The 25,445-nt window shown below is 53.9% G+C and overlaps 1 protein-coding gene across 1 annotated transcript; it reads left to right on the top strand.

Annotated features, from left to right (window-relative positions):
• Window positions 1–6,904: 6,904 nt before the first annotated feature.
• On the top strand, window positions 6,905–24,721 carry TGME49_211270 (sushi domain (scr repeat) domain-containing protein; the record flags this gene model as incomplete). The annotated part of the gene is made up of 12 exons (XM_018779531.1): window positions 6,905–6,992; window positions 7,115–7,227; window positions 7,934–8,100; window positions 8,618–8,646; window positions 8,926–9,567; window positions 9,902–10,020; window positions 10,414–10,555; window positions 11,201–12,934; window positions 13,441–17,976; window positions 18,338–18,630; window positions 19,290–20,219; window positions 21,102–24,721. 12 exons carry the CDS (start codon window positions 6,905–6,907, stop codon window positions 24,057–24,059), a joined length of 11,751 nt encoding a protein of 3,916 aa, XP_018637972.1. The 3' UTR covers window positions 24,060–24,721.
• Between the last annotated feature and the right edge of the window lie 724 nt (window positions 24,722–25,445).

The following is a 25,445-nucleotide window of genomic DNA, read 5'->3' as shown; positions in this document are numbered from 1 at the left end:
CACAACAGCATGCGTGCATCGCTTCTCCTCAATCCGATGCCTTGTGCACCACCGAATTTCACAAGGCAGCTCAGTGTGCTGAAGATTCTGCTTCAATTGAAGAACTCAGTATGCTAGTTTTTGAGTTGGATCCCAAGTTGTAACCTCGGAATGATGCTTGCCTGGCTCTCACATTGTTCACCGGTGTTGTTTGTGATGCACTGTCTTGACACAATGTTGGTTCAAGTTGGCTGCAGAAGAAACTCTTCTCAGATTTACAAGGCAGTCCAGTTGTTCTTCATTGAAGCTACTTCCAGTGGTTGACTCACTTGAATCGAGCGACGTGGTCAATCGTTCCTCACTTTACTCAGCCTACCTTCAACGAAGGTGTAGGGTAGTCTCCTCGTTACCTACGTGTTCCCCTCAGCCCCGGTGACACTTGAGTTGTGTCTTTTTGACCAGACCAATGATAAGTACCGATTGCAGACAGTCGCCACGGAAAACCATTTTGTTCTGTTTGTACTGCGTTCCGACTTTTTGGATTCATGTGGTTTATTCTCTATCCAAGGTTATTCCTTCTACAATGGGCGTCGAAATAATTCACAATCGCGCATTCCTGCTGCTTGGAGTAACGCCAATCGTAGGGCGGCGAACGTCCAAAAGTGTTGTGTCCTCCGCAGAAGCGCCTGCCAAAAAAGAAATGCTGCGCGGCTACGGCAGCCGAAAAAAGCGTTCTTCGTCTACTAACCCACTACCGATCGCCAAGCACACATTATCTGCTGCGCTGCTTTTTTATGTGCTATCAAGCTGCTGTGTAGCAGAAGTTCTCCTCTCAAATAAGAACTCCCGGAAACATAGGAGTCATTGTCAGCGTAGCTCTGCACACCACCCAGGAGTTTTTCCCTATTTCAATCTTTTGTACCCTTTCAGTTGCCACCCTTGCTGCAGTTCCAGGGGTGTCCATCCTTGTACCCTGTGCACAGTTCTGTAGTAGTCTTGCGCCTGGATGCCTGTTGAACAGATGTTCGTTCAGCACTTCTCTGTACTGTGCCTGTTTCTGGCCATTGAAGAAAACATCTGAAGAGTTTGTTGCCTTGTCTTGCATACAGTTGCTTGCGCCTAAGCAAGGCTATCGCTGGCCATTCCTTGACGATGAGACCTACGCGAAGTGCGATTGTGGTGATTGATGTGCTAGGGGCAAAGTGTTCAGAGGGCCAACCGTTTAACACAATCACTTAAACGGCAGAACAAGCCTGTTCACCACACCATTCCTACAAACAGATCGCTTGGGCATAAATGCAGAATTGTTTCCATCGTTCAGTGCACAACAGCATCTCATCGATGCACTCTTTTAGGTGTTCCGAACGGTCGAGATCGGTATTCAGTCATCTACGTCCTTTGTTATACTGTATTAGCGTCTTTTATTCTCTATTTTCCTGGTCCAGTTTTTCGTCACTATTGTCATCCGTGCACGGCAGAGGCGTTTTGAGTTGTACGCTAACCAGTGGTTGATGGCGACTTCTAGTAATAGCTCTTAAGGACCGGCATATCCTAAGCTGAGCCTTATGAAAGACGATCCCCGCGAGAGAATACCGGTATTTGTGCCGGGCTGCTGCTGGCTGTCTATGAAAGGGAGAAGAAGAAAACCCGAGGAGCTGACCTCGTCCGCCTCTTCACAATCGAGGCATTCCTGTGTTCCCTCGTCAGGCTTTGTTCAGACTGGTTGACGTGCCCTAATAGTCCGAGACAGGAAAAACGACTACCCCGCTTTCAGAACGCTCGGCCCCGACCCTCGCTGTCACGCGGCATGCGGACATGAATGCAATATTTTTGTCTCCAGCGTCCGACGTACGGGCGCGCTAACAGACGAATCTCATCTTGGCGACTTGGAATCCACCATGATGATGCCGACAACAACACGACTTCCTCAAGAAGACGTCACGCGTGTGACCGGTTCGCGTGCTTCGCAAGGACCAACATCTGCAGTCAGAGCCCGGGAAACTCCTAATCCTCGTTGTGGGTTCAAGAGACTACATACAGCAAAGACCTGGTCGAAACAAGCTGCAATTCTATTTGTGTCGCTGTTAAATGCTGGTGCAATGCTCGATCTGCATTCGCAATCAGTTCTCCCAGGCACTGCCATGCACCTTACCAGAAATACTCTCTTACCTTTCATCTTTGCATCCGCAGCAGAAAGCGGTGTGGAACATAACAGCACAGACTCATCCTCACCCAACTTTGCGGGAATAGGGCAGCCTCCTGAAAGTGAACTAGTAGACAGGCGCCACATGGGCGGTGCTGGGTCTACCTTCTTCCGTGTTTTGGACGTCCTAGGAAGACCCCTTCGTGGAAGTAACGGTAGCAGCCTCTTCGATGTAAGCAATCGCCTTTTTCATGCAAAGAATCGGGAACCTCCTTATTCTGCTGAAGAAGCTCTTCTGCGGAGTGAACTACCAAAGCTTACGAGTTCGAAAGACTGGGAGGAATATAACCAAAATAGTCAAGGTATTCGGACAAATGACGCAACATCAAAGCAGGTCTCAGCAGTGACAGCTTCAGCAGGACACTTAACAAATCAACAACAACAAACACAGAAGCATGCTCTGGAGGGTGACAAGGAAACATCCAAAATGGCACAGGGGACTTCCCGCAGACAGTTGCAGCACGGGCATGCTCACAGTCATCCATTCAAAAATCAATCAGATGTAGGCAAGCGGCTACTCGAGCTCAGTGCATGTGTAGTTGACACCGATTGTTTTGGACAGGGCCGAAGATGCGTCGAAAGACGGTGTTGGGGGTTTGCAGGTCCCGAGTCTCGTCGTTTTCTCTGTCGCATGGGGGAGCATTGTAACTTGGCTTTAAAAGGCCACTTCTATGGAACAACAGACGAACTTGCAGACGCCGTTTTTGCGGTCAGCATTGTAGAAGGGAACGACTTCGCTGTGTGTGGCGTGTCGGGTGTTAGTGGAAAAGGAACACACCAGGAGCTTGGCTTTCCATACCTCGCGGCAAGCACCCCATACAAAATACAACAGGCGTCTCGAAGCCAAGCTCGCGATATCAGGGAGGTATCATTAACCCCAGAAGATTTCTTGCTGCTGGATGATGAGGGCGTGTCACAGGCAACCGAAGATTCGAATGTCTGCAGAGAGCCCAGAAGCAATAATTCGGACTGTCCTCTGCCTTTCGCTGGCCCCGAATTGATACTCAAAGAAGGTGTTTCTCTTCGTGACGATAGGACCATCTTCTCTTCTTACATAACCAGCGAGGCGGAGGCGACAGCAGAGGATGTGTTATTGTCTACAAATTACGATGTCACGCACGGAAACTCGACGATTTCGCTCCAAGTCGGAACAGCAGTCAACTGCACTTACGCGAGTACCGATTTCCGTCCAGGAGGTTATTGCCTTGCCAACTTTGGTCTGGTAGTACCAAGGAACAACGTACGTCCTGGTACCTTCACCATTTGTGGTTGCTCGGGAACAGACCTGACGAACAGCGGCGTTCCTTGCTCAGACTTTTCAGACTTTGCTGTTCCGATCGGCCGATTGGTAATTGCTGGTTTTGACATTCACCAGACTCACGAGGAACAGGAGGACGAGCAGCATCGAGAGGAAAGGGAACTCTTGCTTCTGGAAAACCGTAGCGACGAGTCTTTTTCTTTGAGTGAGACAGCAAATCAGGAAGGCGTTTCGGGTCCCAGGCGACGTGCGAAAAAGGATGGCTCTCCAGAGAATGTGGCGAACAGCAGAGGGTCGGTAGAACCATTTGCGGATGTTGCCTCTAGAACTTTTTCAGAAGGCAATGAACACGACACAAATGCAAGGATTTTTTCCGGAAGTCTCACGAGTCGTTCGCCTCGTACTTTCACCTGCAGGTTCGGCAGTGTTTGCGAACTGGCGAAGATGCACGGTGTCGGCTTGGACTCAGGTGGTTTCTATGTTTACGCCTTCAGAGGAAAACGTCGCGACGGATGTGATGTTCTCCGAAATAAAAACCAACTGTCGCAAATGGTATGCTTATTCTAGTTGGCACATGCTCAAATGGGCTAAAACTAAAGGAGTTATTCAGACCATCCGAACGCAAATTTCGTGGCACAGCGAGGAAGTGTGTAGAAGACGGATACGCCTTCCTCCTTGGTGGTGTTTTTCCCACCATGCTTCCACACTGGTTATGCTTTAATGTATTACAGAAAAAAACGTTAGGAAGCCGAGCTGCGCTCACACGATAGTTTAGGGTGGGCCGCTCCATTAAAGAGAACTTTAATCTGCAGTTTTTGAACCGACAGCCTCACATCATGGGGACGCCATTAGATGTCAGCGTCAGGCACGCATCTAATTAGGCATTTAAATGTGCTGCATTCGCACACATACGCGGGGGTGTATGTGTATATGCGGTTCTCCTTGCAGGACCCTCCAATCCGACTTCCCTGCAAGACTTACGGTGGGGGTTCCTACTGCGTAGTCTCGCCTCGTCCGGCTGCCATGGCCGCCCTGGCTGCCGCTTCAGAACATCCTGCTTCTGGGTCACGCCCTCTTGCTGACAATGAGGCGTTTTCTCAGAAGAACTCGTTGTCTTCCTCCAGTCATTCGGACGTTTTCACCGACATGGATAACTCTGGTGGGTCAAACGGGGAGGCACACATCGAAGATCAAAATGACCGTAGAAGTGTCACTACGTCTGATTCCGAAAAAGTACCTCTCCGAACAGATACAGAGGGAGGCGAAACACCACGAGCAGCCCCACACAGTGACCTAGAATCGAGTGTTTTGCGTCGGTTGGATGCTCCGGTTTCGCCGTCGATTGACGGCGAGTTTGAAGACGAACATTTACCGTCTTTTCCAGGAAGGAAAACACAGACGGCGGCCGGTTTCAGCCGGGGCATGGGAACAGCGCACAACGGCAACCAAGTTGAAAACACAAGAGTCTACTCAGACAATGACAGGGATGCAGCGCAAACGAGAGCGGACGAGGAAGGGATCTCCGGCATTGCTTCAGCAACTCTATGTGGGTGCAACAGTCGCAGCGTGGATGAAAGCCATTGCACTGTACCAGTGTTCTTAGGATACCTCCACATCCTTCTCCCACACGGTGATTCCGTTTGGGAAAATAGGCAAACATATGAGTCCACAGACACTGTGAAACATCGTCAGGTGCTTGCAAGAGGAGAACGAGAGAAAAAAGGTTATGATCTGCAGGAAGCGACTGACCTGTATAAACCGACAGCTTCTGGGGATCGTGAGGGAAAGGGAAAACGGTATTCGGGTGAAATTTCCAGCGAACAGGTTTCGCCGTTTTCGGAAAGCACATTCAAACAAGGCGAAGCGAAAACGGGAAATGACCTGGATGTAGCTTCGGCTAGCCTTTCAGGTTCTGAAATTCAGGGGCAAGTAGCAAAGAGAAAGAAGGAGGTGCTCCTTTCCCGTAAACACAGAGAGGTCATCTCCGCGATCGACAGGAACGAAGACCTTTCCTCACCCACTCCTTCACAGTGGAGACTACTGCAGTATATAACGGGTCCGGCGGCAAATAGCCAAGCCACGGCAGACGGAAAGAGAACCGACGGGAGATTGGCAGACGAGTGCAAAGTGAACACAGACTGCTTCAGTGGAATGGGTGTATGCGATAAAGGCCGATGTTTTGGTTTTCATCCCGATAAGCAGGACAGTCGACTCTTCAGGTAATGAGAGAGGCAACACAGATATGCAAACCGTGGTTGCAGACGGTTGAACCCCGAAAACCAAGTGCAAAGGTTCAGATAGGAGACGCAAGCCTCCCGCGAGGAAACCTGGTGACTGTCCATTTAGTTGAAGCGATAAACACGAAAATCTGTGCTTTCATGCATCCACGTATACACAGACGTTCAGATGTACGTTTGCGCCCATGTGCAAATATGTCCATATAGATACCATTCTGTTAGCGTTGCTTCAGTACTCGTGGACACTCACTACAGAGTTCTACATGCATACGCGTGCATGTATAGGATACATCCACACGTGTGCGAATCTAAATATTTAGAGATGAGTACAGTGGTGGACCAACAGTGGTTGTCCTTTTGGGTTCTAGGTGCGTGGAGGGTTACTGGTGCGACATTAAACCAGGAGACATCCCTGGAAAAGGGATAACCGAAAAATATGAGGTCATTGCGACGACACCCTCTGAGCCGTGTGGAACTGCAAGGAACCTGAAACCCACCGGTATGTAATCACACATAAAGAGATCTTTCTCTCCAAAAAACTGAGACTCTTGTGTGGTTACTAGACAACGCCTGCTGCTCTATCGTTTTCACAGACATATTCACTGGTCCACATATGCTTGACGGTACGCCCTACACATGCGCATGTATATATATATATATATATATACATATATATATATATATCCGAATGTGGATTTGAGGTGGATCTGCGTTATAATGCAAGTGCGACAGCTGTGTAGAGCTCTCAGTGCTGTTCGGCTTTACAATTAACCAAGTGTCGCCGAAGGAGGCTGATTTGCAGTCTATAGGATGCAGGGTTGGTACGCAAAGTGCTAAGCGCGAGCTGGCTTATCAGTCACTCCTCTTTCCCCTGCTTTCGTATTTTCCAGAATCTCTTTTTGCCAACGCAAACAAATGGATATGTGATTCGTCCTCACCGACATCTTGCATTTTTCGAGCGGGGGTCGGGCATCGAAGGAACAAAGCGCACACCGTAGAAGGCGTTCGCTTGTGCGGCTGCCCAAATCTCGACATTAATGGAGACGATATTCCTTGCAATCATGTTAGAGACTTTTTCGTTCCTCTGGGTAAGTATCTCAAGAACGGGAAGTCCCGTAACAGATATTCTAAGAGGTGTTAATCCTTTCCTATTCGGCTTCCGCCACCGCTGATCCCATTCCTTCTCAGGTTCACCGTCCTTGTTTCGTTGATTTGAGTTTTCCCAATATGACTGCCGGAAAAACCAAATACAACGGTGTGCTCCTGAATGCAACAACCAAAGCTGTAGAGGGCGTTCTCCTCACCTTAATCTCAGGTGACAAGTAAATACAAAGCGTACAGGAATTAATTGTGTCCATCTGTGCATCTGAGCTGATCCACGGTCTCTGCTGGCTCCCACATATCTGCTATTTTCACTTTCTTTTTGTGACTATTCAGGTCGACTGGGCGTTCAAGAATGTCTAACCAACGCACACTGCGCTGACAACGCATTCGCCTATTGCATAGAAGACCACTGTGGAGGGTTCCTGGTCTCTGCCGCCGCGGCAGGGGTAAATGCGTTTACTTGCATCCGAAATCAACAATGCACTCTCCAGTCAATCGCTGCAAAGGTTCGTCTTTTAAAAATCTGCTACCATCGTTGTAGTTCTGGATTCGCTCGCCTCTGCAGGTCTATCAGTATATTAGGGGGCATTTTGATGCGAAAGACTCTGCAATACTCTTGCATTTCCCCTTCGTGAAATTCAGCACAAGCAACACTAGTTTTACAGTGGGTATACACGTGCCAGACACAAACTCTTCACTTATCGTTCATTCACGGCATCCAGCTACACAACGCTCTGCCGGTTGCGCTCAGTCTCCAATCGCACATACTGGTTTATTGCAAGTTTTGACTTCATCCAGGGGTACTACTTAACCGAAGGAAACGCTTCTTCTGTTGTCCCCGTATGCTAATTTCCCCTTATGTCCCCCGTCTCTCCTTCCACAAAGTCAGCTTGGTTCCGTTGACGACGCGACAACATTCCAAACCCGCCGCTGTCCGGTTGAGTTTATCCGTGCAAAGCGTCCACCCATCCTGTCCGCCTACTGCCTGTTGACCCATTGGTCTTCTTGCTTCGCTCGCGTACGCATTTCTTGCTTGAAAACTCTGAGCGGCATTTTGAATCTCGTACCCATAGCCCCCTTCGCCTTTGCTCGTTGTTTTCAAAGGACCGGAAATCTTTCACTTCTTCCATTCGTGTTTTGCGTTGCCTCCAGAGTGTCGATCAAGCACTCAAAGTTATTCCAGTCGCTGCTAATTTCAGCTGCGGCGCCGAAGCTGCCCTCGACCCGGAGTATGTGAAAGCCAGCGCCCTTCCCTGCATTGCCGATGTAAACAACGACGGAGTCTGCGACATCAACCTGGGTGTAAATCGAGCTCTCGGGTAAGAAGAGAGGAAGCATGCGTTTCGTATGCCCCTCCTCAATGGAGGAAGGCCCTTTGCTCGATTTCCCGGTTACTCTGTTTCAATCGTACCAGCGTTCGTGGTTGAAAAGCACCGACGCGTTTCGAGACCTGAGTCAAGAACAGGAATGGTCAAGAACGGATATGGCCCTTCCGACTGGAGTTTCTTGACTCGTCTCCGTTTCTGCTCCCTACCGCACACACATTCACAGTTTTATCTGTGCGTGTTCTCTGCGTCGATGCTGTTGACAGAGTATTTGTAGCATTTGTCAACGGTGGCGGCATGTGCGTCATCAGAGGCGATTTCCGAAAATGCGCGAGAGCGCATTTTTGCTTGACACGCCATTCGTTGCGTCTTCTTTTCTTTCGTAGAACTACGCGGCTCTGCGGCTGTAGCGGTCAAGATGTTGGCGGAAATGGAAAGACGTGTGATGAGGCTTCCGACTTTGATCGCGACCTCGGCCTCGTTGCAAATGTTCAGTGCATTGTGAATCAAGATTGTCCGAGCAATGCGCTGTGTGCAAAAGTAAGCGGAGAACGGAACACTCTTCCGTCGATTTCCCCCTTTCGATAGCTGCCACGGAGCGTACCACTGTACCAAGTTCCATTTCAGCTGCCCTTCCCCCCCTGTCAAATACACTTATCAGCCGACGCTGTCCTGCACTATCCAAGAAGCATTCACTCTCAACCCTCCTCGGTTCTCTTGTCCGCGTCTGTGGCTTTTCCATTCCCCAGGGGGAGTGCGTTGAAGACGACATGGATCCGTACATTGTGTCGATGTCTCCGATGAACGACACGTTCTCAGTTCCGCCGTTGACGTATATCGACTTGATTTTCAACGAAAACATCAAATTTGGACGGCCAGGAGCAGCGATCTTGATCGCTGTCACCACGCGGAAAACTGGGAGGACGACTAGCGGTACAGACCCCAGCGCGTCCACTCTGCAGTACCTGATTACACTCCCAAACAACGCGTCGAATCTGAGGAAAATCTCAGCGCCATTCTTGCCCGCAGCAGCGTCTGCTTCCTCGCGCCTCACGATTCATGCCGTAGGACTGGGAGAAGAGCGAAGAAGAACCGAGGCGAAGCCCTCATCGTCGGCATTCAGCAAACGCGGAAGAGACAACGCAGAAGAAGATTCACACAGAGATCAAGCTTCTCTCTTTACCGGGTTCGGAACCACCCCAGGAGGGGCTCAGCAGGGGGGAAACGGGGGTACTGGCCTCAGTTCGACGAGTCACAGTAATAAATGGACAGTTGAAATCATCGGGCAAAAACTCCGAATCACTCCCGACAAAGACGCCACCTCACTCCCCCTGGGCGACTACCGCATAGGCATCGAATTTGGATTTGTCACCGATCTCATCGGAAATATGAACAAGGGAGAAAGCAACCTCACATTCACACTCGCCACGGATGCCAACTGCCCCTTCCTTTATGTCACAGGTAAACAACACGCCGAATATATTTACATGGATCTACGTATTTATGAATATACGGGTGGGGTAGATAGAACCGATTCGTCTGCAGAGGCAGAAGTCCAGTTCGGGGATCTGGGACGCTTTGGCCCTGCGGTCGCACCAGGTCTCGCGCTTTGTTGCTCGCCCGAAGCACCCGCCCGGCATAGCGCTAGAAGAGCGCGACTGTCACGTCCGTCTAGGTGGACATACACACGAGAACTGTTGCGATTCATCTGCACAGAGTGTCGGGACGCGAGTGCCGCTGTCCCCTGCATTTCGCCGAAGGTACGCGTTTCTCTCTGCTCGTCTTTGGGCCTCAGGATTCACGACTGAGAACGGAAACTGCAATGGTCTGTACATGCCTGCCGATCCGATGAACGATCAAGCTAGCTGGCAAGGAGGCGAGAAGAATGCGTTTTTCATTTACTGGAAGAAAGAGGTGAGCCTCAGTTTATCTCGACTTCAAGTCTTGACGTTCGTGTCTGCCTGCCTATCTTCGTTTCTCTCAGAGGTCATCTGCGCCAGCCAAGAAAGCCAGGTGGTCCCGCCTACATTCCAATGGCACATACACGGCCTGACTCATGCATATGTTCGCGTATGTGCGGGTATCTACAGAAAGATGTACGTCCGCGACTAGACGACTCGTATTCGAACAACGCCTGCGAGCTGCAGATCACCAGCTCCCGCCGGCTCCTGCTCACACCTACGTGATGCACTTGGATGGCTGCATGCGTTGTCACACACTTGTTCGTCACGTTGAGTTCACTGTTTCACTCTGCGTCGCATCTTCTTCTCATGACTGAAGAGCCAGTTGGTGACCTGCTGTTTCCAGGTCCGTGAAGGGGGAAAAGTTCAGCAAGGAGGGAACTGGATCATCGACACAAACTACGACGAGTCCTCTTTCTTAGCCTTCGCAGATCTGACGGAACACGCTGACAAAAAAGGAGGAAAAAGCAGAGCACACCCCCCTTCAGGTGCGGTCCTGACTTGTGTGTCCGGAGCCCTCTTCGTCTCCCTGTTTTCTGCCTCCTGCTTTCTCCTCCCCTTTCTCTCGGCCGTTTCCCCTCTCGTTTCTCTCTTTGTGTCTCTGGGTTCCTCGTTCCGCTGTTTCTTTTCTCGTCTGATTCTTGTCCGGTGTGTTCTTTCTCACTTTTTCCTCCGACATCCGCAGAGTCGCTTCCTCATGTCATCTCTTCTGTAGTGGTTTTTCCTGCTTCGCCAGGCGTGCACTGTCTTTTGTTTTCCTTTTTTCGACCCTCCTCCGTTTCCCCGCTCTTGGCGCTCTTTCTGTTGCCCTCGCCATTCTTTACCTCCTGTCTGCTGAGAACAGGACGACTGCTCTCGCTTCGCCTTGCTGGGTTCTCCCAATGCCTCCTCTCCCAGACTTCACCCTTTGTCACCAGCACTGCTTTTGACTCTTCTCCCGTCACTTCGTGTCTCCCGTTTGCTTTCGACGCCTCTCGTCTTCCCTCTCCACCGTTCTTCTATTTCCTCTCTTCGGTTCGCTCGACTCTGTCTCTTACTGTGTCTAGACTCTTGTTCGCTCTTTCCCCACCTCGTTCTCTGCTCTTTTTTGCTCTCCAGCCTTCGGCCCTCTCGCCCTTTGTTCCCTCTTGCAGGTTTGTGGCACAAGTGGACGGGCTCCAATCGCAGGCCGCAGCCGCACATCTCGATGTTCTGTTCCTCTCTTCCGGATCGTTCGCCTGCGTCTCTGACGTCCGTGGACCCGCTGATTGGAAGTTCGCTTCCACTGTCAGCTTCTTCGCTGCTTCCGCTGCGCCCCATCACACTCACCTTCAACAAGCCCATGAACTTTGGACACTGGGCAACGATCAAACTGATCTCGCGAAGTGCAGAGAAGCGCGCAGACGGCGGCCGCGGAGCCGCCGGAGACAAAGCAGGCGACAAGCGTCGCGACGAAAAAGGCGTCATCGTTTGGGTCCCGGATATCGAGGGAAACATGCGCGGCGAAACAATCAAAATCTTCAACCGGCCGGCCCAGGAGGTTCTTGCTCGCTCTCTTGTAGCTCTCCGGCCTCTCTCGCCTGTTCTGTCTCTCGCGTCGCTCGAGCAACGCGGCGAAGCACTGGCTGCAAGCTCTCCGGCAAACTCGAACGCTTCGGCACGCTCCTGGACCCTTCTGAGGGCGTCTGCGAGTCGCCGCCTTCAAGCGAATGCAGCCGAAGTTCCGCCGCCTTCTCTGGCGCAGAAGTCTCCAGAAAAACTCGTGGGCGTCGTCGAACTTCACGTGACCGAGCCTCTGATTCCCGGAGAAACGTACGACCTGGTCGCGGAACTCGGCAGCCTCACAGACTTGGCCTACAACCCCTGGGGTCCAGTCGAAAAAGGCACGATAGTCTTCCACACCACTGGCGGCCGATGCGCCTCAACGATTCGTGACGACAACCTGGTTTTCCTTCCTTCTTCTCTTTCTTCTTCGCCTTCGGCTTCTGCTGCGTTCTTCGGTTCTAGCGGCGAGAAGGAAGGCAGTGAGGGAATCGAAGAGGGGGGATTCTTCCTCGCAGAGAAGGGACGCGAAGTCACGGGCCTTCGCAAGGGCGCTGAGAAAGACGGGGCGGACGACGGAACGCAGGTGCGCGTGGTGTGTCGCCAAGGCTTCTCCGTGCATGCGTCTCTGAAAGGGTCGAAGGAGGCCGAGGAGACGGTGCTCACCTGCGAAGACGGTCGATGGAAAAGCTTCAAGGCGCTGCCCAGGTGCTTTGCGAGTTGCGGACCTTTTCCGCTTCTCCCCGGCGGCGCCTACAGCATGGGCGGAGACGTTGGAGGCCTGGGGATCGAGGGCGAGACGCTTGAGATCCGGTGCGCGGAGTCGGCAGACATCTTGAGCCCTGTCTCGCGACAAACGGTCCAGTGCAGAGCCGGCAAATGGGACGCGCTGCAGGTCAAGTGTGGAGCAACATGCGCGCCTCTCGGACCCGCGCTCGGCCCCAGATATCGTGTGTTCATGGAGGACAAGTTTGGAGTGCTGGGCGGCGGGGGCCGAGATCCGCGGGGAGGAGGGAGGGCACCCGAAAACCGCGAGGCCAAGGAAGGCGAAAGAAGACTCGTTACCTGCGCGCCAGGAACAAGCAAACACGCAGGGCAGAAGAAGCGGGAGTCATCTCGAGGGAGAAGCGACGGAGAAGACGCGGGCGAAGAGGCTCTCTGCGGGAAGGACGGGTGGAGCAAAGTGCGCATGCAGTGCTTCGCCGACTGTCCGGCAGAACAACTCGCGGCTGTCCTCGCGCAGCACGGCCCGGGCCTCCAGTGGACTGCCCACGGCGACGAAGAGAAAAAGAACGATGGAGATCCCGGAAAACACGGTGAACTTCGAACCGTCTCCTGTGCACCTGGTGGGCGATCCACAAGGAGAGGACAGCTTAACAGGGCCAGCGCCTACGAACTTCTGTATCGGGTTGAAGGGAGAGTGTATTCGGTCTTTACAAAACAAACTGGAATGACAAAGTGATTCGCTCGGTCAGCAAAGCAAAAAAGGTTCTCAGGTCTTCACTTTAAATACATACACGTATGCATATATATATATATATATGTATATATATGCATATATACACAAGGATATGAAGATGTTCGTGTACATTACAACCTACATCTGGATGTACGTATATACAGTATCGCATCAGTGGCGTCAGTGGGTATGACGACAGTGTGGTATATCCGGTGAGTTGGACATATACACTAAATGCTACTTTCTTTGTTGCCTCAGCATTGGTTGTTTCTTCGTCTATCTAATTTCAATCTCTATTTCGTCCCCCGCTCGTAGTCGGGGCTGGCGGCCTTCCCGTCGGTGGCTGGCCTCGTCTCTCATGGCGTAGATGAGCTTGTTCTTCTGGCTTTCTAGGTTTCCTTCCTTCCACAGCTCGCTCTTCCTTCACCACCACGTGTGACGACGGCAAATGGCAGCCGCTGGCACCCTCGTCTTTCCCACCGTCACCCCTCTGCGTGGCACGGTGTCCGACGCTGAACCTGCCGGCGAACGCGTACGTCGTCTCCGCGCTGCCTGACGCGATTGGGCCTGACGGGGCTTTGCAGCAGAGACTCGAGGTGTCTTGTGCGGAGCATGCAGTTTCGGTCAGCTCCGAGCAGCACCAGGCGTTGGTCTGCAGCCGCGAAGGCGTCTGGAGCCTCCTGACCGTTCAGTGTCAGGCGCCGTGTGCCTTTCCGCTGCTTCAGTTGGGTGATCGCTACGAGCTGCGCGAGCAAGAGGACCGCGGACCCGACAGTGTCTCGCAGCGGTCGTCAGGTGTATCCACAGCTCCGCGGGGCGGCCCGTCGACAGCAGACAGCGCTGGAGACGAAGTTTATAGACACGGAACGGAGTTGATGATTGGCTGCGCCTCCGGTGCTGCGGCAGACGGGGGCGGGGCCGCTGCGTCTCCCCACAAAATCGTGTGCAGTGACGGAGTGTGGAAGTCTGCGTATCGCGTCATAGCTGCAGCACCCGGAGCCAGCGTTGGGAGTCGTTCGGACGGACGTCCATCCGGAGGGTCCGCTGGCACACTCAGCAGGGAGCCTTCTCGACGCGGCGAGCTGTCGGGGCAGAGTCTTGGGGGCGAATTCACGAGCGGCGTGTCTCCTTCATCTGTTGCTGCTGCTTTAAGACAGTCGGAAGTCGAGTTGAAGTGCAGACGCGGATGCGGCGTCCCGGCTCTCCCACCGGAGTTGCGGCCTCTGTTCCTGACTCCTCGCGTCGCGCTTCTCCAGAGGTGGCGCCACGAACAGCAGCTCCAGGTCACCTGCGCGACGGACTTTTCTGCAGATCTTGGTCGTCTCAGCGAGGCAGACGAAGACGCTTTCGAGACCCTCGTCTGCCGTGACGGTGCGTGGCACAGCATCAACTCGGCATCGACCCGAAACATGCCAGAACGAAATCGCCTGGCTGCACCGCCCTCAATTCCGGGGATGCGCCTTGCATGCCACCGCAGCTGCGAGGCCTCGGAGATCCGCAGGACTGCGCAGCTCTACCACTTTGATTTGCCGACTTCCTTCACGGTCTCTTCGCCTGCCTTCCCGACTTCGTCGCTGCCTCACGCCGGGACGGTCGCCGTTTCCTGCCAGCCCGGTTTTTCCGCACTGGCTGGCCCGCCCTCCGGCGCAAGTCTCCGGTGTATGTACGGCTCCATCACCCTTCCGCACACGGTCTGTGGGCACCCCAGCTGTACAGACGGTGTGCAGAACGGCGACGAGACCGGTGTGGACTGCGGCGGTTCTCACTGCGCTCCCTGCGCGTCTTGCGGAGACGGGGTCCAGAACAACGGTGAGACTGGCGTCGACTGTGGAGGCCCATGCCCCGCATGCGTCGCTTGCTCCGCACCGATGCCCTCGCAGTTCTTCGCTCCGGGTTCCGAGCCGGATCTCGACGCTCTCGGCGCGCTTCTGGTCCTTCCGCCCGCGAGCCCCGCGGCCGACAGCGCCGAACAAGCCGCCTCCACGTTACGGCAGTTCCTTCCGTTCTCTGAGTTCCTCTCGCAAGTGCGTGAAGACTTTAGCAACGCGGCCGGCGGCTTTCCGTCGGGCTCTGCGATTCACCTGCACTGCAGCCACGCGAGCGGCTCTCCGCATTCGCCTTCGCCGGCTCTCGCCCCGCGACACTGGGCCGTGTTCAGGTGCATCCGCGGCCAGTGGCTAGCTGGGACGGGGAGGCCCAGCGCGCAGGCTGTCGCTGCGCTTGCTGGCTCGGCTGAAGGCTCAGGCACATATGCGTTTTCGTGTGTGAAGCCGACATGCTCAGATGGCGCGAGAAACGGAGACGAAACTGGAGTCGACTGCGGCGGGAGCTGTCCCCAGGCATGTCCGTCGTGCTTCAATGGTCTGCGCGACGGCGACGAAGAAGACGTTGACTGTGGAGGGTCGACTTGCGAGCCCTGCGAGTTCTGCTCCCCCCGACCCCTCAAGGCGTTTCTGGGCGATAGAGACCTTTTCGTCGTGAGACGCCAGGGACCGCACGGCAAACGGGAAAGCAGCGCATTTGAGAAGCACGTCGACAAGCTGCTGGCCGAAGGCATTGTCGCCTCTGCGCTGACGAAGCCCGGCGAGCAGCTCCACATTAAATGCAAGACACGCAGCGGGGACGACGGTCTCCTGGTTCAGTGCAGAAACGGGATCTGGGCTCTCGCAGCCGCCTCCGCCGCCTCCAATTCCTTCGCCTGGACCTCGTCGTTCTCCTCCTTCTTTGGCAGCACTCGTGGAGCTGGCATGTGGTGGCCAAGGCAAGCCGCCGAAGCAAGCCAGGCCCTCACGGCCTTGCGGCTTTCCTGCCTCGCTCCACACTCCCTGGAAGCTTCTCCTGTCGAAGGTGCAGATATCTCTACGCTCAGTAAACCTTCGTCTTCCTCTCCTTCTTCTCTTTCTTCATCTTCTCAGTCGTCTTCCTCTCCGTCTCTCTCTTCTTCCCCTTCGCATCCGACTGCTCAGTTGACATGGCGCGTGGGGGGGTCGTTGGCGGCGTTTGCAGTGCCGGACATTGGGGTGACTCGCGAGGGGTCTGCGCATCCGCCGTGTATCGCCAGGGTGTTGGAAGTTTTTCAGTCTTCGCTTCGAGGCGAGTGCGGCGCGCTGGCCTTCGGCTCCTCGGCTCTGAAACTCTCTTCCTTCTGCAGCAACAGCTGCGTGCGGGGACTGAAGGCCGCGCTAGCGACGGTCCTCGGCGAGGCAGTCATCAAGGACGAGAGACGAGGGCGAGACGAAGGCGATAGGGGGTCTTCGGCCCCGCCATTCTTCGGATGCTCTTCGGCTGAGGAGGGTCTGCTGGCGAAAAAGATCGCGACGCTCCTTCGAGAGCTGATCAGCACGTGGTGTGCGCAGCAGAACGGGATCTTCTGCTTCGCGGAAGCCGCCGCCTCGTTCCACTTCCTGCGGAGTATGTACACCCAGGCCGAGACGACTCCCGCGCTCTTTCTCTCGGAGCTGAAGGGCCACTGCCCCGCAAACAGTTGCTTCCGAAGCAACGCGAAACACGTTCTGATCCTCGCGGAACTCAGCGAGCTGGTCGACATTCGCTTGCCCGCCTTCCCCACGGGAGGCGTTGGGAAGGAGTCTCTGAGCGGCCCCTCCTCACGGGCCCTGCGGAGCGCGGCTTATAGTCGGAGCGCGGCGTATAGTCGGAGCGTGAGACGGCTGCAGGATGAAGAGCCCTCAGGGGGGGGCGGCACAGACGACGCCTGGAAAACTGCGCGAGAGACCACGGAAGCCGACCACGGAGGAACAGAACTGGCCCTCGAGGCGATCAGCGAAACGAAAGGGGAGACGAAGCCAGAAGGACGACAGCGAGGTGAGAAGCAGGACGACGGAGCTAGCCTTGCAGGAGCTGGAGAGTTTGAATCCGCTCAACACGCAGAGGGAATCTACGGGGTCTCCGAATCGCCTTTTGAAACTTATGATTTGTCTGCTGGCCACCCACGACGACTATTTCCTTCGTCGTCGGCGCTCTCGCCTCCACCTGTCTCGCCCCTCGTCCGGGTGGATCTTCGCCGGCGCAGCTCTTCGGGGGGCACTTCAAATCCAGCGGGGTCTCCTGGGCTTCAGTCGCGAGGCACTCAAGGATTTCTCGAAGACATTCGAAACACGCCGGAGATTCTGGATTTGCTTTGCATCGAAGTGAACGGGCAGTCGTGCGCGGAGGACGTTCTGCGCGTGGGCTTGGAGACTCCAGTCTTTGCGTCGCCGTCGGGCAACGAAGGCGCCCAGAAAATCTGCAGGAGTGACTCGTGTTTGCTGGAGGTGACGCGCGTCTTTGGGCAGATGCTGATCGACCACGCGGACCGGCAAACAGAAGACTTCTTCGAAAAGCGAATTTTTCACATGCCGCCGGCAAGCAGACGACGAAACGAGGCTCTGGCGAGCAACGGGGCGAAACCTGGCAACCGCGGCTCCCCAAGTACCGGTGTACGCGCACCTGGCGATGGGGCTGTGACGCCGGCGGAAATGAACGACTTCCACCCGTACGACGTCATTCTCGGCGTGCTGATGAAACACTGGGGACGGACCTTCTGCCATCGCAACATTCGCGGCTCTCTTTGCGGAGGCTTCGTATTTCCCTCCTCCTTGGACACAGCGCTGGCAGAGCAGAGTCGAGGCTCTTACGTTCCGACAGAAAACGAGAAAAAGTATCGCACATGCAGCTGCCCACAGACGCTCATCGGAGACGGCGACTGCGATCTCCAGTGCTTCAATGAGGCGTGTGGATGGGATGGCGGCGATTGCCTCGCCACCGAAGTCCTTTTTCCTGTGTACAGACACCTCGTCAATCAACTGGGAACAGAAATCGCGGACTCGTGCAATCCCTTCAATGCGCGCTTCTCATGCGATGCTGCTGACGCATCCTCTTCGCGAACGCCCTCTTCACCGACGCGCAGGAACTGCGCCCGTCAGTTCAGCCGTAAGAGCAGAAAACGAAACTCGAAAAACGCCTTTAGGCACGCAAGTGGCGGCAGATTGAATGGAAACAAATTCGCCAATAAATTCAGTTGCTGGCAAAACAACTCGCGAACGAACACGAAAGCGAAACTCACGTCTTCTCACCTCTAAGATCACAGGCAACTTCCGCAGCACACGTATATTGATATATATATATACATATATATATATACTTATACATATATACGGGAAACAGGCGGAAATGTGGACTAACGGAATACTAAGCTTGAGATATGTTCCACGGTTGTCTGTTGTCAGTTCTGGTGCTCGGAAATGTCTCGCGTTCGTCTTTTTGCACCTCGTCCTTCTTGTCTCACACGCAGGCCTCGCTGACGCACGGGGCTGCTGTCTCGCAACTCAACTGGAAGTACTTCGTGACCTCTTGGACGCCGATACACGCATTTTGAGGGCGACCGGGAATCTGCTTTCTTCAGCCAGTGTATCGAAACCTTTGTCATCGTCGACTGTGGTGGGAGGAACGTTGAGAGATCGAAGAGAAGCCCAGGAAGGCAGACGCCAGGAAGCAGAGTTCCCCCGCGTCCCGGCGCAACTGTGGAAAGGAGACACCTGGATTCAAGTCGACCGGTCTTCCGCGTTTTTCGAGTTTGCATGCAAGGTGAGAAGGAGGGCGGAGACGCGACTCTACGAGATAGCTCATCAGGACGAAGGAGAGAGGATGGGAGACACCTCGTAGAAAGCGACGAAGACACCAAAGGAGATATCGACTAGAGGGTGGAAGAGCAGACCAGCAAAAACTCGCTTTGGAGGTGGTACCGGTTATCCGTCAGTTGTGAAGACGGTGAAGAGACTAGGAAATAAGAATCAGGCTGAGACGTGCAAGGCATCAACAAGAAATGTAGCAAAGAATTGACGGGAAATCGCGGAAAACAAAAAGGCGCGAGTGTGGTTGCCAGCTTGGACAAATGGGGAGTATGCGAAAGCGGTGAAGGAGAGATGCAAGATGTCTTTCTGATAGCCACCTGGATACGAGCTTTAGGGACCGTATGAACGTAGCATAAGAGAATGGACTGAAACGAAGAGCAGAGAAAAGCAACAAGCTCTCTTCCGCGTTGTCCCGTGACCCAAACCCTCCTAAAAATCCTAGACTGCTTTTCTTCACAACAAAGCTCTGATTCTGACTCGCTTTCTCCATACAGTCTCGCTGTCTCTGGCGTTCCCTCGTGGCTTCATCTTTCTTCTCTGGTCTTTGTAGAAAAAGCAACTCCACCCAACTGTTTTTGTCTTGACGCCTTGTCCCCTTCTCCTCCTCTGCAGCGGCAACTCGACCGCACGTGTTCACGAGGTCTGAATCGCTTTGCGTATGCCGTGGACATGAAGATCACAAACATCGACCTCGACACCGTGCTTCATTCCTCGACGGCTTCCGCCTTCTCTCAGACCTCCTGTGTGGTCTCCGCTTCCAGCACGACATCTTCTGCCTCGTCCTCTTTGGTCTCTGTCTCCTCGCCATTTGCTTCGTCTGCACTTGCAGCTTCTCCTCCCTTTGCGTCCTCGCCATTTTCTTCGTCTTCGCATCTCGACGGCGAAGCGGAGCCGCACGAGCGCAGCTCCTCCGTTCGAGCCAGCAGCCTGCCTTTGTCCACGATTCTGTCTCCCATGCATAGAGAACTGCTGAGGGTGTTGCGAGAAGAACTTGCTGCGCTGTTCGCGGTGCCTGTTGGGGACGTCGTAGAAATGCGTCTGTGGAGAGGCAGCATCGACGTCTCAGCTGTGGTCGACCCCGGTTGGCTGGCGAACACGGCACGATTCAAGGAGCGTCTCCAAGAGCTGACAGAAGACCTCGACGCTCCCGCCTCCATCATCTCTCTCCTCTCCGCTACACTGACTCGCCACCTCTCTGCCGCTTCGCATGCATCGCCGCTGCTCGCCGTGCTGCCTACGTGGCCGGCGCAGCGTCTCCTCGCGGCCCTACCTGAGGACGAGACACAACCCATCGCGCTCTCTCCGTCTCACACAAAGGTCTCCCAGATCCCGTTTCAAACGACGTTGCCTTCATCTCTCCCTGCGGCTTCTCGCCCTCTCTTCGGAACCTTCGGCGTCTCGGAGCTGCCTTTCGCCTCGCGGGCATGCGTCGGCACTCAGGGCCTCCTGCCTCCCGAGGGGACCTCAGTCTACGACGCCTACAAAATCTGGGCAAACTCGGGGAGAGGCGGCGTCGGAAACGAGCATGGAAGCACCATGGTGGTAAGCAGAACGCGAACTGCGACGTGAGAGAAGAGAAAAAGTGTAACCAAAGGCTGAACTGTGCACATGCGTTGTGTTACAGTTACACTGGCAACCCGTCAGAGTACGAAGGTACGCTGTAGCTCATAGCTGGAGCCTTACTCAGGCTTCCACGTACTAGAATGTCTCTGTTTACTGAAGCTGAGTTATGATACCGGTGTGAACACGTAAAAGGGTTGGACGCAGCCGTATGCTCCTGAACGTAACAGTACAAGCTGGAAACACGACACTCCTCGACGATGCATGGAGTCACCCAAAACCATTTTGTGGATGCCACAGCTCGCGAGGGGACAAGATCTGCAAAGGCGAGCAGACTTGTGGTACGGAGGTTGGACGACGATGAGAATGCCAACATGGGGAGTCTTAGTGGGGGCGGCCAAGATTATCCAACAAGAAGTGCGCATGTAAAACCCATGCATGTATCACCTTGGCACGGCTGCACTCGTTCCCATGCCTAAGTGACACAGACAGAGAAGCAAAGCCGGCGAAACCTATCAGTGCAACAGGAGAAGAAAACCGAAGGGAAGGGACGAAGAGTAGCAGTCCATACAAAGAGGACCTTTTCTATAGCGTTTTCTCTGAGCACGGACAAAAGGGTAACCTCATCCTGCTCAGACCGTAAGCGTGAACTTGTGGTGAATGCAAATACTGCCGATCCGATTGATTCCGAGACGTGTGTTCAGTCGCCCTGGTCCTTTGATCCCACAACAATATTTCACACGAAAAGTGGACAAAGAAATAGGGTTACACATGCAGAGTGGCCGACAGGCATGTACCATTCTTGTGTCGCGAATCGCGAACAGGTGCTTTGTCCTGTTCCTTCTCCCGCGTATGTTTTTTCAGGTCGAGTGTAACACGGGTCACGAAGCGGTTGAAGGGGAAGCACCTCAGACGCTGGTCTGTAACCAGGGAAGGTGGGAGCCTTTGCCTCCTGCGTCTTCGAATTCTGGCAACGCTGCTCAGCATCGCATTCTCATGTGTCGACGGCCGTGTCAGCCCTATGAGAAAATCGATCCCGCAGTCATGCGCCCAGAGTTCATCGTGAGTGGTTACGGCACCACCGACGGGGACACGAGAACTGTTCTCTGTGCGCCGGGGTACAGCCCCCGAGATGTGGAGACCACAGGGGCGACAGAGACCATTTCGTGCGTTAATGGCGAGTGGAAACCGCTTCGCCGGCTTCTGTGTGAAAAAGATTTCGCCGCGCTCTCTGGGAGCAGCAGCAGCCCCTGCAGCGGCGCCCTCTCTGGTCTCGAAGAGAGTTACCGTCTTACGGAGGTTCCGCTGGTTCCCGCATCCAATCCGGATGTTTCTGCAGATCTCGCGGCCGCATTGAAAATCCGCTTGCAGCCTCACGGCACGACTGTCCAAGTTTTTAAAGTCACCTGTGCGCGAGGATACACCCACGCGCCTGTTCAGGGTGGAGGGAGTAGCGGAGTGTCTGAGGTAGCCGCGAGTCAGACGACTCGCAGTGGAGCTGGGAAAAACAAGGCGGAAGTGTTTCTGGCATGCTTAGATGGAGGCATCGTCGGGTTAGGAAGCGACGAGTTGTTTCCTCTCGGTGGATCTGCAGAGGGGCACAGAGCCGAGGCGTTGGCCGAGAATTTCACGGAGCGGCTCAGGAAAGCGACTCCGGTGAACGTCCCGTCGCGATCGCACGTGATGGGGATGGGAACCGTACAAGAGGACGCACTGTATGTACAGCAGAGCATGTCACGGGAAAGGCCGTCGGTTTCTTCGGCGCTTGCGGTTTCTGGTTCGGAAGAAGCGAGCGACATCCAGAAGAGCCTGGTGTGTCTCCGGGACATTCGGCTGGATCCGCCGGTGGGTGCAAAGCCCATAAGTGACACGGCGATGGTTTTTCTCTGTCTGCTTATTCTGTTCGTCCTCGTGGTGGCACTGATTGCGGGGTGGTGGATGAAGAATTCTCGGAAGAAGCGAAAGGCCGGGAAGCTCGCTGGAAGCGAAGCCGGAAAGAACGGCGACCCTCAAGGCGACCCGGACGAAGGGGAATCGAAGCGAAAAAATTTGGATTTCAAGCGCCGAACAACTGGAGAAACAGTTATGATGGATGGGACCGTGATGTTTTCTGGTGCGGGTGTTGAGCAGCTTCTGACGAATTATCTTTTGGGCACTGGAGGCACGAAACTTCCGGCGGATGACTCGTCGGGCAGAAGCCGTGACAGCGTAGCTCCGGGGGCAGTCATACTCGGGCGCCTCAAAGAAGACGATTTGCTTGCGGCGCAAATGTACATTGACCAAGCGCATGCAGAAACGTCGCCTTCTTTCGCGAAGCCATCTGAACTCCTCACACCGGCCACCGCGGCTATGGTGCTCGGCACCAGTGAAGCTCAGCAAGCACTTTTGTTGCTTCAGCAGCAAAAGTCAAGAGGCCACGTGACGGGGAGGGCACGGGGGACCACTAGAGACGGGGAGCTGCTTGTCGAGAAACTCAGGGAGTTGCGCAGACACCCGGGGGGTCGTGAGGTGATGGGCGAAGGCGCCGAAAGGCGAGCAGGTCACGACGGGACAATGGCCTACTCTATGTCGCCAATTTACCTCAAAGGCCTGCCAGGAGACAGCGGATCTGTGCAAGACGTCCGGGAGCAAAGTGTTGTGGAAGACGCGTCGCAGTCCACAGTGGCTTCCGGCATACCCCACTCTACAACGCGTGGAAACCACCACCAGCAGCTACACATCCTTTTCGAACCAGGGAGAAATCCTTTCGGACTGCGAATGGACGAGGACGAAGAGGGAAGTGAACAGGTTCCTTTGGATCAGGATGGGACAGACATGCCTTCGGGTCATGGCTTTGGCGCAATAGGTGCGTTTCCCTCTTCTGGGGATCCGCGGCAGCATGACTTCAGTCAGACGATCCCGCAACAGCAAAACAACAACACGCTTCGATATCTCCGTCAATATGAACAGGCGCTCGTGCAAGGAAGATATTTGGGTGCCTGGCCGACGGATAGGGACGAGAAAGGTGTCAAAGCGCAAGTTGGGGAGATTCTCGATGTTGATACTCGCGCCTTCGGAACCGGCTCGCCTTCTCTCTCGTCTCGCCATGCTTCCTTGGACGCGAGGTCGAAAGATTGTGCATACCAGCAACCCAGACACCCGGACAGTCACCACGTTTCGGGCATGTCGCAAGAACTCTATACGGGGGAAACACAAGCGACAAGTGAAGGAGACGGCGAAAGCGGCTGCGGGATGAGTGACGACAGGGGAAGAAATGTGAGTTACGGGATTCCTGAGTGGGAGAGTGGCGCAGAGTGCAGACACCTCGATACCCGGGGGGTGAACCAGAGCAGGATGCGAAGCTCAAGCGGCCCACATGGTTTTGCTGCAATATCACGGCCAACATCAGTGACAGGACGACGCCACAGCGTGCACCTCCACCATCCAGATCTGAAGACGAACTCTAGTAGTGCAGAAAGTAGCATCCAGGAGCTTCACGCTTCCAGATATGCGGGCGTTTCTCAAAGCTCCGCAGTCCATCCGCAGCAGCAAATGGTATTTTCGTCTCAGTCCGACGACGAGTTATATCCTGATGATTCGGCGAGTTGTGTGGGCCTGCATGGCTACAGACTGGGACGAGGCCTGGCACCTATGCTGCTCATGGAACGTCAGAAACCTATTGCAGAACATGGAGCTAGAAGCGAACCTTCGAACTCCCCCAGCATTTTGAATAAAAATCAGCGATTTGATCATAAAGACGACGCGTTCCTCCGACAAACGTTCCCTCTCACAACGAATCCCAGCTGGACCAGCTCCGCAGCAAGTCAAGGCGGAGGCAAATAAACCGAAACGGCGGAACGGAAAAATGTTTGAGGGTTCAACGAGAACAGAGAGTGGTTCTGCGTGTTTGGTTGGGGTGAAGAGGACACAGGATTGGCCAGATGAATAAGCAGGACGCTGGGGAGAGGGAATCGCAGTGGAGTGTGTACATTCGAAATGAACTGGTTTTTCCAACCTGCTGGATGCTTTGAACAAGCGGTGAAGGACGGCGACAATCAACGGAGAAACTACCGCTTCCACCTCCCTTTCAAGGAGATGCAGGCGCCCGAAACATTACCATGTTTTTCAGAAGAAGTAACAGAAAAGAGCAAACGTCCCCAGTAGTTGACCACACTACTCGAGCAAAATTGGCTAACGCTGGTGCTGTGCCCTCTGTGTGTATGAACGCGTACACAGTATTCACGCGAATGCCTACACTTATATATACTGCGCGGGTGAATTCTTGTTATATTATTGTAAGTTTCTCCAAAAGACCTTATCCGCGTCTGGCATAGAACTGTGTGGTGTTTCGGAATGGATCCAACGAGATTTCGCTGTGTGTACTGGCGTACACCAGGGTAAACGCCAGTGACATGTAGTTTTCGAGTATCGGTGCAACTCTGTCAACTGATGTGCTGGTGGAGCGACGTCTTCAGCGACTCGACTACCGGAATCGGTATCACTTAGGCGTTACACATTGCCAGATGTATCCTCCCTTCTGCCATGCAGTCAATTCGGCCTGTGAAACCAGTCACACAGTAACAATCAAGAAACTGCACAGGAAACAAATGCCGTGTATCAGGTCGACAGTAAGAGAGTCATGCCCCTGTATACCTTCTTCTTCAACCAGATATGTACCTCAAGATGTATTCTAGGAAAACATAACGTTTCATGTCTTTTTTTTGTGAAAACAGCTTTTCCTGATGCACTTTCAGGTCTGTAGAGTCACCAGGTCAGACCCACCGAATAGAGTAAACCACATGCTAAATGCAGATGGCAGGTGTCACTTCGGAAAATTATACGTGTAGATATATTTGCGACCTCTTCAGGTGGTCTCCAAAAGAGGTTAGTGTTTCGTCACAGTCCCCAAAAGGAAATGCGGAGGCGTGAAATATCTGCCACTGTTACATCCCTGTACAGCTGACAGGAGGCAATATTCCAGTTCAGAAATGGTAAAAGCAGATGGTAAGGGTGTTATCACCGCCCTTTCAGAACTCGAGGTCTTCTGCCACTTTTTCTGTGTACTACTGTCGTAGGCGCCTTTGGTTAACGTGTCTCGAGTGCCTGAACGCAATTGATGCACGAATATTGTGAAACTAATGCCCTCGGCGGTTAAGATTCCAACCGCCAGCATTGTGTAAAAGTTAGCTAGCAAATGTGCTCGAAAAGCGGTCGATTATCAAATAAGCA

Source organism: Toxoplasma gondii, chromosome IV, assembly GCF_000006565.2.
Source record: "Toxoplasma gondii ME49 chromosome IV, whole genome shotgun sequence".
NCBI lineage: Eukaryota > Apicomplexa > Conoidasida > Eucoccidiorida > Sarcocystidae > Toxoplasma > Toxoplasma gondii.
This window is presented reverse-complemented; position numbering and strand designations above follow the sequence as displayed.